Genomic DNA, 14,581 nt, shown 5'->3' with positions numbered 1-14,581 from the left:
CAGAAGTTTGAAATTACTGACAGTTTCTGTAAAGCACGCATTTCTTGGCATCAACACCAGAATGCCATCGTGTCAAGCATCGGTGAAGGGGGCAAGCGATCTTTACTCTTTGCATAGTGACTTGGTCTTGAAGCCAAGGTATTATACCGAGGCTTGGTTCATAAACATCCCCGTTGTTTGCAGCCGAGACAATTAAATCAAAGCCAATACTTATACGGATAGGTAGTCGCAATCATTACCCGCTGGTATGTACAGAGTACTCTCTGGCGCTTTGCGAATGGGCTCCAGCAGCCAATAGTATGAATGTATGAATGTAGTACTCATTCGATCTTTTCAGAGATACGAGCTTAACAGTAAAAAAAAACAATACTACAACATTATACAGCCAATAGTATAACAAGGATCGTCTCTTGACGGTTGACATATGCAACAAATGCGACCATTTTCGCAAAAGGGTGTCTGGTATCAAAAGACAATTGTAGCAGCACCTGACCAAGTACAACAGTTCAAAACATTCAATCACCCACCAGTCATGCAAATGCAGGATAACCCGTCTCAACTAATGATCTGTTCTCGACTTTAGTGCTCTCTTGAATCCCTCCTCTTCTCTGCCTACTATGTACATGATTGTTTTCGATATTGGATACTTTACGCTCTCCTAAATGAGCACGGGCTATTGCTCCCCACGATGCGGGAACTGCCCCATAACTAAAACTAAGTGCTTCATAGCGTAGTCCTCTGAAACTTGGATGTTGGGATATGTTGGCAGGGGTCGCAACTCACGAGCTTTTTCTTGTTGTACATAGTAGTCTGCTTCGATGTAGAAACGCTGTTGCTTCATGGCTCTGGTTAGCGATAAGTTCAAAATCTGGTGTTATTTCCGGATACGTCACTATGTTTCCATTTTTCAGTAAATATCCAGATCGATTCCATACTGTAAAAATGGAAATCAAGTACAAATACATATCAGCCATCGTTCAGCCAATAAATTTTTGCAGCCATGACCAGATTAACATCGCCTCATTTGTCAGTCTCATACTCAGATATCTCAGCCATCTAAAAAAGCTTCCCCTCCAGTATGTACACTTCGTTGCTGGATCATTTCCCCAGATAAAGTATCCTAAGTCATTCAATGTGAAAACATTCCAATTCATACTTCAACTGAAACCATCCAAGTATAGAAATTCCCAAGGTTACTTAACAATTTCCCCTGATACCACTAGTCCAGCCTTGAAGTGCAAATGATCCTGCATTGTTTGAGGGGTCAGAAGTTGAGAAACATTGGGTTCCGGAATGAGTAAAGATAACACAAGATGGATCTCTAAAACAGGCTTGAGAACACTCATCTAAAGTGCTGGAGCCAGAAGATAGAGGAATGCCTCCGATGACAGTATCACACTGAATCTGGAAGGTAGAGATGCACTGTTGAGGGTTGGAAGGGCACACTATTTGCGCGAAGGATTCCGTAGTGGTTGTCGTAGCTGCTTCGGTAGTGGTCTCTGTTGTTGAGTCGAGAGCAGAAGTAAGAATGGTGCTGGTGGGGTTTTCTGTCAGTCCCTCAGTAGTAGTGACTATCGTCTCTGCAGTTGTAGTGTCTTTTGTTGTTTCCTGGGTTGTAGTTACTTCTGTTGTTGCTGTTTCTTGGGTAGTAGGAAATGTTGTTAAGTCAGTAGTAGTAGTTTCGATGCTTGCGGTTTCAGTTGTGGGTTCAAGATCTGCGGTGCTGGTTTCCTCGGTTGATGTCTCAATCTCAGAAGTTGGCAGAGCATCAGTCGAGGTCAACCCTTCAGTGGTGGAGGACTCTGGTTCAATAACCTCGGTACTGGTTTCCTCGGTTGATGTCCCAATCTCAGAGGCTGGCAGAGCATCAGTCGAGGTCAGCCCTTCAGTGGTGGAGGACTCTGGCTTAATAACCTCAGTGCTGGAGTCTGCTTCTACCGAGGTACTTGAACCAGATGTGAAAATGGAAGGACTGAAATGAATGAGGGAGGACTTTGAAGTCCTCGGCGGTGGCTCGAAAGAAGACGAGATGTTTGACCACTGGAAGGTGCTTGATGGGTTGGACACTATAATGGGGTTGTGTGTAGTTACAACTCCATTTGGCTGTGTTGTCACAGCCGCTGCAGGGCGCGTTGTGATCTCTGGAGTAATGCTTTCGGAGGATGAGGAGGCGGAGATGATCGGTCCAGAAGATGAAACAGATGGGATCTGTTCGGCCTCACTATTAGTAGCGATCACGCTTGAACTTTCAACTCCGTTTTGGCAATCCTGGACTATCAGACAGATCAGCCTTGCGTAAATAGTAAAGGTAGCTACTAAGGTAAGGATTCGTATACCTCCAATAACAGAAAGATTGACTGGAATACACCCAGCGGGTTGAGAAGAAAAGGTTATGTAAACCTGGCCATCTGAAGGGGTCTGGCAAAAGCCGGCCTCGCCATTGGGAACAATCCGAGAGTTTTGGAATCGAAGAATTCCACCATCACGGAAAAAGGTTCTAGTAACGGCACCACTAGGAACCTCTCCATTCCCGGCGCCAAATACTTTATAGTCTTCTCCATTGAAGTATATGGGGGCGTTGCCAGCTACGAGTTGTGCACCAACCAAGCGGAACTCTTCTGCATTGTCACAAATCTCGGATGGAGTACCAATAAACCCTCCTACATCTCTTCTTTGCATGCGATTGTTGTCGGGCGCCTTACGAACAATTCGGAGGACAATGGGTTCGCTTTCAGTACTGGGATTCGTAGTCGAGGAGGGAGGGGCTGATTCAATCGCTATTGTTGTCATAATTGTTGCGAAAGAAGTTTCTTCTGGGAAGATTAATGACGAGGGATTGAAAACAATAGAAGCATCTGAGCGTGCAGAAGACTCAATGCTGGGAAATTGGCCCTTTGTAGGTGAGCTTGCAGCGGCCGATATAGTAACAAGGTAAGTCGATAGGTAGGTCAAACACCAAGACTCGGGCATTTCTTCCAAGTCATCAAAGGCAACTGCTGGAAGGGCTATACTTCCCAGTAAAATAGAGACAAATCCGGATTTGACCATGTTGCGAGATTGATAGAGTTTGGGCTTCGTAAAATCACAACTTAGGTGAGGAATTACAACTATTTAAGTCCAGGGCGCAATGCGAGGCTGGAAGCACAGGTATGTGTTAATCTTGAAGATATTTATAGTGTGATCAGATAGATATCTGAGCGTCCAGGGTGAAGCTTAGAAAACCAAGGTAAAATCTTGAGGCCGGTCCAGGCCTTCTCACGATACCTAGGATTAGGAATGTTATGGAATTGGAGCGAGGTAGGTTTCGACCTCAAGGGGTGATGTTTTAGTCCATAATAGCCAATACTTGAGAGCTGAATCTTTACCTTTGTCTGACTAACGGTTCAGCTCCACGATTAATAGTAACAAATCTGAAGCAAAGCAAAGGGCAATCGTCATTCCAGATATTTCAGTTCCAGGTTGGCTTTGATTTGAGTCTGATTCTCCAAATTGACCCCAACACGAGATGTCTCAAGCCAAGGTATCACTCGGAATGTCGCCAAGAATCTTTCTATCCTGAATCGAATCTTACCAATTGATGTCTTGGCATAATATAAGCTGGATTCTAAAAAGAAACTAGACAGGGGAAAGGTCTAGCAGCTTTAAAACCTTCTTTTATATCTGTCAATTCGAAAGAGCGCTTTCAACTACATAACCTGCCACCACAACAGAGGGAATCTTTTTCTATTGGCCTTAACTATTCCACAAAGTATAAGTTTTCAAGTCTTATCATTTATAGGAAATCATAATCAACTCTACAGTAAACCTCTGTGTCATATAATTTGAATACTCCTCAATCACACGTCCAGAGCTCATGTATCAGTTAGCCAAGTCAACAAATGTTGCATCTGAACTACCCTATACCAAAATATCCAATTCCTAACTCATACAGTCCTGTGGCAGCTGGCGATGTACGACTTTCCGAAAAGGCCTTCATCATTATTTCACAATAGACATGAACCATTGGGGATACCCATGTGCAACTAGAGCCATACTGCCCGCCTGTCAGTATATCTCAACACGCATTCTTAATCAACATCACGATGACAACGATAAGGAAAAGACTTCCTCCAACCGCATGTGCAACAAATCAAGTACGTCAGAAACTCCAATCAAATTGATACACTATGTAGGCAACGAAACTAACTCCAGATTAGAGTATGGGGTAATCGGTCTTATTAAAGCATAAAAAAAGGCCAAATAGTTCTCCAGGGTAACACTGAAAGAAAAAGAAGAAAGTCGTGTACAGCTTCGATACGGACTGACTAGCAGGCAGTTCCCGAGGCATGTAACCAGGAAAACGGGTATCTGGACCTCAATGGACCAGTTCCCACCTCTTGTCTGGTCTACACCTCAGGAATGTTGCTCTCGTCCTTGCTCGCATGCCGATGTCATCGAAACGATGTAAGGCCTTCGGGGGTTCGCTGTGGTCAAGCCTACCAAGGAACCTCCCAAAAAGCAATTACTTTTGGGTTGCTCTACACCAGGCCGTGAAATATGTGGATTGTCGTAACAAATGCGGGCTATCGAGCTGCCCCGAGACGCCGTCGCTCCATTGCCAGCACAACTTCAAACACAAATTCAGCTTAGTAGCCGTTCATCGTCATTCGTTGCGAGTTTCGGCTGAGCTCGCGGTCGGCGGCAGGGCTGATGGGTCGGCTGCTAGCACCACCGTGAGCACTGCTTTCCTTGAGGGCAAGCAGTTGCTTGGCACGGAAGGTCTCGTAGTGGATCTGAGAGGTGGTCTCGATGAGGTCCTGGAGGTGGGTTCGGAGGAGGAAGTCTCGTAGGTAGACGAATTCACAGTGAGTCTCGTCCTCGACGTTGATGACACCCCATCGGTTCTGGCGGCCGCGAACCTGCTTACCGTTGACGATGATCGACTTCTCGGATCCGACAACGGCGAAGGGAACGAGGTTCTGCTATACGTTAACATTCGTGCTATCAGTTTCAAGTCAAATATCATAGGCCTACCTTGATCTGGCCGTTCAAAGCACGCTCCTCGTCATCGAACTCATCGTTGTCGTAGGGGTACATCTTGAGGTTGTGGAAGGCAAACTCCTCCTTGATGCGCTCCTTAAACTCCTGGCGCTCCTCAACAGTCAGGGTGTCGGCCTTGGCGATGACAGGCACCACGTTGACAACGTCGGAAAGCTTCTTCAGGACGACAATATCGATGGGCTTGAGAGAGTGGCCTGATGGCTGGATGAAGAAGAGACAGCAGTGGATACGGGTATCCTGGATGTAGCGCTCTCGCTGTGCAGTGAGCTCCTTGCGCAAGTACGCGGAGTGCTGATCCTTGATGTACTTGACGATGGGGTCCCAACAGCGGTCGTTGTTGACAAGATCACCGTAGCCGGGGGTATCGACAATGTTGAGTCGAAGTCGGACACCGTTCTCCTCAATGTTGTGAGAAACGGCCTGGATCTCGGTGGTCTGGCGGATGGGCTCGTCGGGTTGGAAGCGACCCTTGGAGTCGATCAGGTGAGAAGCGAAGATGGTGTTGATGAGCGTTGACTTGCCCATACCAGTCTGACCTACAATGCGCAAGGCAAATTAGCACACGAACATGATTGTAGATATATACAGACTACCGGGTCATCATCACACCATGGTAGATGTACCAGGGGCGCAATTGAGATGGGAGTTGTGCCGGTACTTACCAACGCAGATGACGTTGAACTGGAAACCACGCTTCAAGAGCTTCTTCTCAATCTGAGAAGTGATGCTGTCGAAACCGACATGGCTCTCGGGGTAAATAGTGTTGGGAGGAGCGGCGGCCATCTTGAATAAATCGGCGACACTTGTTAAATTAAGCAGGTAGATAAGAGCTGAAGTTGAAGCTTGGGAATGTCAAAAGATATTCCAAGAAAGAAAGAAGGACTGGACTCGAAGCAACAAAGAACAAGTCGAGCACACAAAGTCAAAGTGACGCCTGAAGATGTAGCGAAGCTGTGGAAGTTGGAGGTTTAGGAGAGGCTTGAACACGACGAGATGCTAGGGGGAACTTTTCGGGCACTGGGCTGCTGCTCCTGCCACCTTAGCAAACAATTTCCGTACTGGAAGGGAGGTGTCAGGGAGCAGGGAGTAGTCCAGGGTCCGAAAGAAAGGGGGAAAGCGCGTTTGGAGCTCTTCATTGGTTGAAACGGGTCAGTGCGCGGGATAGCTGGTGATTGGCCCGCCGGCACTTTGGGGAAAGGACCAGGCCATCAGACTTTTGACGGTCGGAATCTGAATTGAAGCCTTGCGCATTTTGATCATCGCGACTCTAATTCGAGTTCAACAACCGACGGACCGATCAACTTGTCTTGTCAGACAACGGCCGCTTACGAACCCAAAGCCGAGAATCGATCAATTCGCTTTGACTCGATTCAATTTCTCGGCCTGCGATTGTCTTTCATTTTGACTTCGCCTCCACCACCAAATTCGATATATCGCCAACATCCCAACACAACCCACACTTATCTCTTCGTCAAGATGGCCGCTGCACTCCTCCCCCGACTCTCTTCTACGCCCTTGATCTCGGCGATCTCTTTCCGACAATTCACCCAGAAGCTCTTCCCGACATTGTCGATTGCGATCCCCGGTGTCTCGTTAAATCTCCCCACCATTGATGATATCTGGGAATCCGTGCTACGAGCTGTGCCCAAGAACAAGGTCTCTCACTCAAGGAAGCGACACAGGCAAATGGCGGGCAAGGCGCTCAAGGACCAAAACGGCCTGTGCAACTGTCCTGGATGTGGCCAGCCCAAGCGTACACACCGGTTATGCCAACATTGTCTTGAAGGTATGTTGTTGGATTGCTTATGATATTGCCATGGACAATAAGCCCTAACAGAGTGTAGAAATGAAGCAAATGTGGCGACAGGACTACCCCAATAACAGGCCAGAATAAAAAAGAGGCAATGGAATTGATGATTTACTGTAACAAGAGTTTGTATAGCCACCATGGGATCATGCATACCACGGGCGTTTTGGCTCATTTGAGCCTTGTAGGATTATGAACAATAAAAAAGCTTATACCAAACATTTCTCTCTGGTTAACGTTGAATGTTTCAAGGTGTTGGCTTCGCCTGGAAGGACAGAGTGATACGATATAATGCCCTGCCCCAGGCCTTCTTTAAAATGTAATACTGCCTGTAACGTGTCCTCCTTCTAACATTCTCCCAATATCCCTCTGTTCTTAGCATTGAGCAAAACGCTATGCGTTGCTACTTTCCCACGATTCTGGACCTCTGCGTAGATGACCCTTTGATGCCCCACCAAGCTTTTGGTCTTCGACTCACCCCAGTCAAGTACTTTCATTCATACACAACGTCATCCTAAAAAGTGAAGAAAACACGCTCTTTGAAACGAGGTGGAAGTTATGGTAAGCACTGATGAAGAAGAGTCAAAATGCCAGAGACAGTAACTAATTTTAACAGTCGAAACAATACTTGACCACGCATACCGTGGATAATGGTGAGCATGACCTCCCCGCCGCGGGGTGACGAGACGCAGCACCTTGTCTTGAAGCACCAACTTACTGAGAGCGCATAGCCCACATCACCGACATCTTCTCTATTGCGACCACGCCCAAAGCTGTGATATCAGGCAGCGGCTCTTCCACACTACACATTCATGACACCACTGATCCTTCATTCCCGCTCAAGCAATCCATTTCAGATGCTCACAAGCTCGGATGCCACCACGTGTGCGCTTCACGGAACGGCAATGTTGCAGCTAGTGCCGGCTTCGGAGGCGAAGTGAAGACTTGGAAGGTCGACAATGACACTGGTGAATGGAGTCTTAGTGGTGAGATTGCAGGGGCTTCGACGAAGCCTGGCGAGGCCTGGGCATTGGCGCTGAGCGAAGACGGCTCCTACCTTGCTACCACAACCAATGACGGACGAATCAATGTATGGGATATCGTTGATGAGAAGAAGCCCAAGATCCGAGAGTACGAGACTGGAAGCGCTGGGTCAGGCAGCTTTGGCATGTCTGTGGACTTGAGCCGAGATGGCAAATTCACTGCCAGCGGACATCAGAACGGATCTGTCTACATCTTCAACAACGACACAGGACGAGTCTTGTATTCACTCTCTGGTGAGTTATTTGAACTCATTTTATTGTCTTTTTGCTGACACAATCCTCAAGGTCTCGCGAAGCCTGTGCGATCAGTTGCCTTTTCTCCAGGCAACACCCGACTTGCGGCAGCAGGAGATGCTGGCATCATCGCTATTTACGACATGAAGCATGGAGAGCATATTGGAAACCTGACCGGTCACTCTTCATGGATCACGTCCCTTGACTGGAGCGACACTGGAGAATACCTTTTGAGTGGATCTATGGATGGAAAGGTCAAGGTCTGGTCAATTGAGCGCACTACATGCGTTGCGACACACAGCGAGACGGACAAGGCTCTCTGGTCTGTGAAATGGCTGCCAAAGACTGTCAGAAGTGAAATGTTTTGCACCGCTGGTGCAAACAGAAGCCTCTCCTTCTACCGGGAGGCCACTGGAGGTTGATGATGAAGTCACATAATACTGCGTTTCATGAGCGATGAGCTTCAACATAAAACCAATAAACGGAACTCGAATTGACTATGATAGCAAGACATTCAACCAGGCCTGTGAAATATTTGTCTTGGTACGCTAGGATCATCAGACAACCTGACTCCTAAGCTTGGAGTTCGATAGTCACCTAACCAAACAAAGAAATATCCAAGTTACATAATTGATGTCCACCAATCTCGTCTACTTCATAACATGAACTACTATTTCTAGAATATACACCAAGAGTCACTGTAGAGGAGGTTGGCTAGGTACCTAGCAACGAGATGATGCAACGCACGTGATCTCGCGCTGCATATGGCGTTGCCCCGCCAATCTCAAGGCTTGCACTCCGTCATACTTTCCCATTCAACGTTGACTAGAGCGTTGTCGTTGACCCTGTAGACTAACGGCTGTTAATCATCAATTACAATCTGAACTAATCACCATCAACTGCATAAAACATCTATTTACCTATTCACACAAGTTATGATTTCTGCTGATTAGTTTTTACCAACTAAATTAACTGTTGCTCGGTTGCGTTCTTTTATTCTTCACTTAACACCATCCAGTGTCATCCACCTACCTTGAAGTACCATCTCGCTTCGGAAACCGAGTCCACCATGCCCACCACTCGACGATCCGCTGCCAGCGCTCGCAGCAGGGGCCTGCCCGCCAAGAAACAGTCAACTCTCAGCTTCTCAAATAAAGTGACAAAGCCTGTGCCGAAGAACACCAAGAAGTCTATCATTTCACCTTCTGTTAGCAAGATTGATCCCAGTCAGCTTGTAAAGGAGAAAGAGACAGATGACATTGTCGACGACGAGCCCGCGGTTGCGGAGCTTGAGGCAGCCCCAGAGCCTGTCAAGTCTGAGTTGGAGCTGCAAGCAGAAAAGGTCACGGATGCGCAAATCAAAAAGTACTGGAAGTCCATTGAAAAGCAATGGTCTACTCCTCGCCTACACCAGCAAGACGTATCCCAAAATGAGAGAGTTCTTCGATATTTCGACGTGAGCTCACAATACGGTGTAAGTCGGCTCGACCGTCGTCGCTACCCCCAAACTAATACACATAGCCCTGTATCGGCATGCCTCGCATGAAGCGCTGGAAGCGGGCGGACCGTCTGGGACTTAACCCTCCCATTGAGGTTCTCGCTGTCCTCATGAAAGAAGAGAGCAAGGGGAACGACCAAATTGAAACGGCACATATGGACGAGATCCTCAACTCCATTGCCGTGGAAACTTGATTTGCCTCATCATCTTTTCACTGATATGCGTTGGAAGGAGCAGGGCGTTTGGGAGAATGTTGTTTTCATGCCGATGTGGCTTCATCTATTGTCTTTTTTGTTCTATAAGCCCAACTGAAGCTTGTTAAAAGAGATATCTATGACCCAAACACCAACAAGCTTTGTAAAACACACCGGAAATCTAGATAGCAGACCTTGCGGCCCTTGTCTAATACCAAATACTCCTTGTTCGATGGTGTGGAATAGGCTCTTTCCCAGCTGCTTCTAATTCCTTCATGCTGTCATAGAGGAAAAAGTCTATAAGGATGGCGTTGACATGAGCGTCAGGGTGCTGGCGTAGGATTTCGCGTCGAATCAATTCGACACACCAGATACTGCATGCTATTTTGGTTCAGCGGATAGTCTCGAAAAGATGGATGGGTCAACTTACCTCGTATTTGCAGTTCCCATGCGCACCCGCTCTCTATCATCTTCTTATCATTGATAGCCGCTGCGATGCTAGGAGAGCAGTACAAGGCTCCCATGGTCATGAGGATCTGAGGGATACGGTAATCGGCAAACATGGTGATCTTGTCGATGTCACGAAATTCGCCATACGATTCGCCGTTGAAGCATGCCCATAGATCAGCAACGAGGATTTGAGCTCTTTTCATTAAGCGAATCATCTTGCCGTCCTCGTAACGATGCTCATCGCGAAAGCAGTTGAAGTCTTGAGCCAGCAAGTTTACCAGGCGAGCCGCAGAACCATCAGCTGCATAAACTAGCTCTATAACAGCGCCATCATAGTACTGGAAACTGTTAGTAAGGCTTTAAAAATACCGATTTAGTTGTCGTGAGTTTACTTTACAGAGGACCTGTCCTGCTTCTCGAAGGCAGTCTAAGCGTTCCTCAAGTAGTGGAATCTCCTCTTCAGTGCATGATCTAAAGACACGTCTAAGGGATTCAAGGGTACACTCCTGTTCATTTTGCCAATAGAATGGGTCCGTAATGGGAATGTCTTTGGTGAAGATGTCAGTCTTACTGTTGGTGAGTCACCATGAACAAGGGCTAGTACTTACTCTCATCAAGAGCCCTTTGAAGAGCTGCTACCAAACTCCAATAACCAGTCCACTTCTTTCCACGGTACTCAATGGCAAATCTCTCATCGTCAGGTAATTCGGACCAGAAAGAAAAGTTTAGCAAGTCCATGGTGAAGATGAAGTTGACCGTACTTTCGTCCTTTGCTTTGGGGTGAAGTTCGTGCTCTGACCAGGTAGCAGTTGAATAACTTTTTTGCTGCATTTGTTTGTATATGTTCTCGGCTGCCTTTTTTGAGGCACGCATATCGACAGCTACGTCGATACAGCTATCGTAGACATATTCAGCGCTTTGGAGAACGCCGGTTTCGGGCTCATCATGTATTTCAACCTTCCCCTGAAGGTGCTGACGCAGGAGTTCAAGAAGCTCAGTGTCAACTTCGTCGTCAGACATGGTTACAAAAATTTGTTGTCACGTTCAAAAGAGCGATGAAAGAGAGAAAGTCAAATGAAAGAGGGAAGCGTGGGAAAATAAACGTTGAAAAGTGAGTATGGCTCAAGGTTTCTTTGTCTGAATCATTCGGTCTAGACTTTGAGTATCAGACAGGTCCCTTTAATTTTTTTTTTCCCCTACCCGAAGGGTCCCCGGGGCCGCAGTGCCCATGGAGCTCTTATTGCCCGACCGATTGCCATGGCTGAAACAGAAAAACAAGTCGATTGGATCATAATTTGTATACGGACGTTTCTGGAGGTAACCGATTGGCTTGCTAGTAACTAAATAGCTAACAAGAGTGAACTTTCTTTTGCTATTATGTCCATTACTTTGTTTGCCTGCAGCTGCATGTCACTATCACTCTCAACAGCCTATTCCAGTGCAACTCCGTCGTCCTACCATCGAAGTCATGAAGCCTGCAACATTCACAAAGGTATCCACTTTTGACGTAGCCCAATTAGAAACCTGGAATTTGCTCGAGATTCCCGGCTTTAGAAGCTCGATTCACTATGATGACTGTATTTGATTGGTCGCCACAGAACCTTGCACTGCTGCTGGGTGCTCTATCTTAGCTCTCTCACCACTAACATCCAACATCTAATCCAACCTCCCACCTTCAACTATCCGCGATTCTTTGCGACTCCACGAACGTAAATAGAGCGCATCAGCCCCAAGCGCATGCGCAGCCCTCGCACCGGGCCCCTACTTTCTTTTTATTCTTATTTTCGCGTACACTGAGCGACAGCGATAACGATGGATACGACGAGCGCCGACCAGGCTCCGGCCCAGACACAACCTGCGACGGCATCTTCAGCTGCAGCTCCAGCATCTGCGCAGCAACCGCAAACACAACAACAAGCGAAGAAACAGACTGTTTCCTCCGAGAACGCGCCCCAAAGACGCCCGCCAACAATCACGCGCGATAGACACAACCAGCAGTCCCTCGGCGCATCACTCAACACCTCAATCAAACAGGTATGTTTGCCATTCACGGAACCAACTTTCTGCCTCTGCGCCCTGATTCCATGTCGGATTCCAACGCGATACGATGCTCGGAAGCGACGCATGGGAGAATGAGGTGCACAGCATACGGCCGTGTGATATCATATTTATTTGTCTTCAGAACTAATCAGGAATGCGCAGGCTCGCGTGCTCATGGTCGGTGCCGGTGGAATTGGTTGCGAGCTGCTCAAGAACCTTGTTCTCACTGGTTATGGCGAAATCCACATTGTCGATCTCGATACCATCGATCTTTCCAACTTGAACCGACAATTCCTCTTCCGACACGAACACATCAAAAAGTCCAAGGCACTAGTGCGTCATTCTTCTCGCGATACTCGGGGGTTGGTTGAATACTCACAGATGCACAGGTAGCCAAGGAGGCGGCACAACGATTCAACCCGAATGTGAAAATTGTCGCGCACCACGCCAACATCAAGGATGACGAATTCACCGTAGCATGGTTTCAACAGTTTCGCATTGCCTTTAATGCCCTGGACAATCTCGAAGCTCGCAGACACGTGAACAAGATGTGTTTGGCATCTGATGTACCACTGATCGAAAGTGGCACGACGGGATTCAACGGCCAGGTGCAGGTCATCAAGAAGGGTGTGACCGCATGCTACGACTGTACTCCTAAAGAAGCACCCAAGTCTTTCCCTGTGTGCACAATTCGTAGCACACCCAGCCAACCTATCCACTGCATTGTCTGGGGTAAAAGCTACCTACTCAAGTACGTAATTACATCAGGACGCTTGAAATGCTACTAACGAAAACTCGTAGTGAAATATTTGGCACAAGCGAAGATCAGGCGGCCTTTGATCACTCGACCGACGCTGACAATGGTAAGTTAGCTGCACCGCCGATGAGTAGCACATGCTTATAGACAAAAGCCAAGGAGATTGAGGAACTGAAGAAGGAATCTGCAGCTCTCAAACAAATCAGAGATGCTACTGGCACATCCGAGTTCCCACAGATGCTCTTTGACAAGGTATTCGATGCTGATATCGAACGACTACGTTCTGTTGAGGACATGTGGACATCGCGACGAGCCCCCGAGCCCCTTAAGTACGAGACCGTTCTCGCACAAGCTAGCGACGCCATGGCCAACAAAAATATGCTTCTCGAAGACGACCAGCGAGTGTGGTCACTGGAAGAGAGTCTCGTGGTCTTTAACGACAGCCTTGACCGATTAAGTAAGAAGATTCTTGAGCTCAAGAAGAACAAGGCATCTGAAGATCCTGAGCCTACACTCAGCTTTGACAAGGATGATATCGATACACTTGATTTTGTGACGGCGAGTGCAAACATTCGCTCGCATATCTTTGGCATCGACAAAAAGTCTCGATTCGATACAAAGCAGATGGCCGGCAACATCATCCCCGCTATTGCTACAACAAATGCGATTGTGGCTGGACTCTGTGTTCTCCAGTCCTACAGGGTTCTGAAGGGGGAATATGCACAGTCTAAGGAGGTCTTTTTGACACCATTCGCGGCCGCTCGACTCCTGGCCCCGGACAGGTCTCGGGAGCCAAATCCTGACTGTCCAGTATGCAGCGTTTACTTCACCAGTGTTGTTACAGATCTATCTCGTGCCACCCTCAAGGACTTCGTCGACGAGATTGTCAAATCAAAGCTAGGATACGAGGGTAAAGAATTTGTCGTAAACAACGATGTGGGCACTCTATTCGAATGCTTCGAGGACGGAGATGATGAGAACCTACCAAAGAAACTGAGCGACCTTGGTAAGACTTTGATGATAGGCATGGCAATACGTATAAAGCTGACCAGCATGCTAGGTATCAAGAAAGACTCGTTCCTGACCATCATCGATCAAGATGACGAAGATACGTTTGTGAATGTTGTCATTAACATCCAAGAAGGGTTCGTTATTATATCTGCTCTTACAGACTAAGATTAAGCTCACATGTTGTAGTACATTGGATGGAGACAAGAAGCCAGTCGAGGCCAAGTTCTCAGACAAGCCAGAAATCCCACGTCGACCAAAGAAACCTCAGCCTGCCGAATCGAATTCTAACGGCGAAACAAACGGAGAAGCTGTTGATGCTGAGCACAAGGGGGTCAAGAGACTGCATACCGAGGATGGTGGCCAGCCTCTGAAAAAGGTCAAGATTACGCCGCCAGGGGCCGAGATCGTGGACGTTGACGAGGACCAAAACGAAGGTCACGTCAATGGAGGTGCGATCGTTATTGATGACTGATAAACTGTCACCGTGAAGGACGGTACGCATATGAG

At 47.4% G+C, this 14,581-nt stretch overlaps 6 protein-coding genes across 6 annotated transcripts; 3 read left to right on the top strand and 3 right to left on the bottom strand.

Annotated features, from left to right (window-relative positions):
• Positions 1-1,197: 1,197 nt before the first annotated feature.
• Positions 1,198-3,048, bottom strand: FPSE_02937 (uncharacterized protein; the record flags this gene model as incomplete). Its single annotated transcript, XM_009256056.1, has 2 exons — positions 1,198-2,273; positions 2,337-3,048. 2 exons carry the CDS (start codon positions 3,046-3,048, stop codon positions 1,198-1,200), a joined length of 1,788 nt encoding a protein of 595 aa, XP_009254331.1.
• A 1,577-nt stretch (positions 3,049-4,625) lies between these two features.
• On the bottom strand, positions 4,626-5,823 carry FPSE_02938 (uncharacterized protein; the record flags this gene model as incomplete). The annotated part of the gene is made up of 3 exons (XM_009256057.1): positions 4,626-4,958; positions 5,014-5,576; positions 5,703-5,823. The coding sequence occupies 3 exons, from the start codon at positions 5,821-5,823 to the stop codon at positions 4,626-4,628; spliced, it is 1,017 nt and encodes a 338-aa protein (XP_009254332.1).
• A 693-nt stretch (positions 5,824-6,516) lies between these two features.
• FPSE_02939 (uncharacterized protein) lies at positions 6,517-8,546 on the top strand (the record flags this gene model as incomplete). Its single annotated transcript, XM_009256058.1, has 3 exons — positions 6,517-6,826; positions 7,579-8,124; positions 8,176-8,546. 3 exons carry the CDS (start codon positions 6,517-6,519, stop codon positions 8,544-8,546), a joined length of 1,227 nt encoding a protein of 408 aa, XP_009254333.1.
• A 647-nt stretch (positions 8,547-9,193) lies between these two features.
• Positions 9,194-9,816, top strand: FPSE_02940 (uncharacterized protein; the record flags this gene model as incomplete). Its single annotated transcript, XM_009256059.1, has 2 exons — positions 9,194-9,598; positions 9,646-9,816. 2 exons carry the CDS (start codon positions 9,194-9,196, stop codon positions 9,814-9,816), a joined length of 576 nt encoding a protein of 191 aa, XP_009254334.1.
• Positions 9,817-10,024: 208 nt separating this feature from the next.
• Positions 10,025-11,286, bottom strand: FPSE_02941 (uncharacterized protein; the record flags this gene model as incomplete). The annotated part of the gene is made up of 4 exons (XM_009256060.1): positions 10,025-10,197; positions 10,247-10,604; positions 10,659-10,813; positions 10,875-11,286. 4 exons carry the CDS (start codon positions 11,284-11,286, stop codon positions 10,025-10,027), a joined length of 1,098 nt encoding a protein of 365 aa, XP_009254335.1.
• Positions 11,287-12,078: 792 nt separating this feature from the next.
• On the top strand, positions 12,079-14,546 carry FPSE_02942 (uncharacterized protein; the record flags this gene model as incomplete). Its single annotated transcript, XM_009256061.1, has 7 exons — positions 12,079-12,300; positions 12,469-12,639; positions 12,696-13,057; positions 13,108-13,169; positions 13,218-14,069; positions 14,124-14,208; positions 14,261-14,546. 7 exons carry the CDS (start codon positions 12,079-12,081, stop codon positions 14,544-14,546), a joined length of 2,040 nt encoding a protein of 679 aa, XP_009254336.1.
• Positions 14,547-14,581: the final 35 nt, after the last annotated feature.

Source organism: Fusarium pseudograminearum, chromosome 3 (genome assembly GCF_000303195.2).
Source record: "Fusarium pseudograminearum CS3096 chromosome 3, whole genome shotgun sequence".
NCBI classification, from domain to species: Eukaryota; Fungi; Ascomycota; class Sordariomycetes; order Hypocreales; family Nectriaceae; genus Fusarium; species Fusarium pseudograminearum.
Note: the sequence above shows the minus strand (reverse complement) of the source record. Positions and strands in the feature narration are given on the sequence as shown.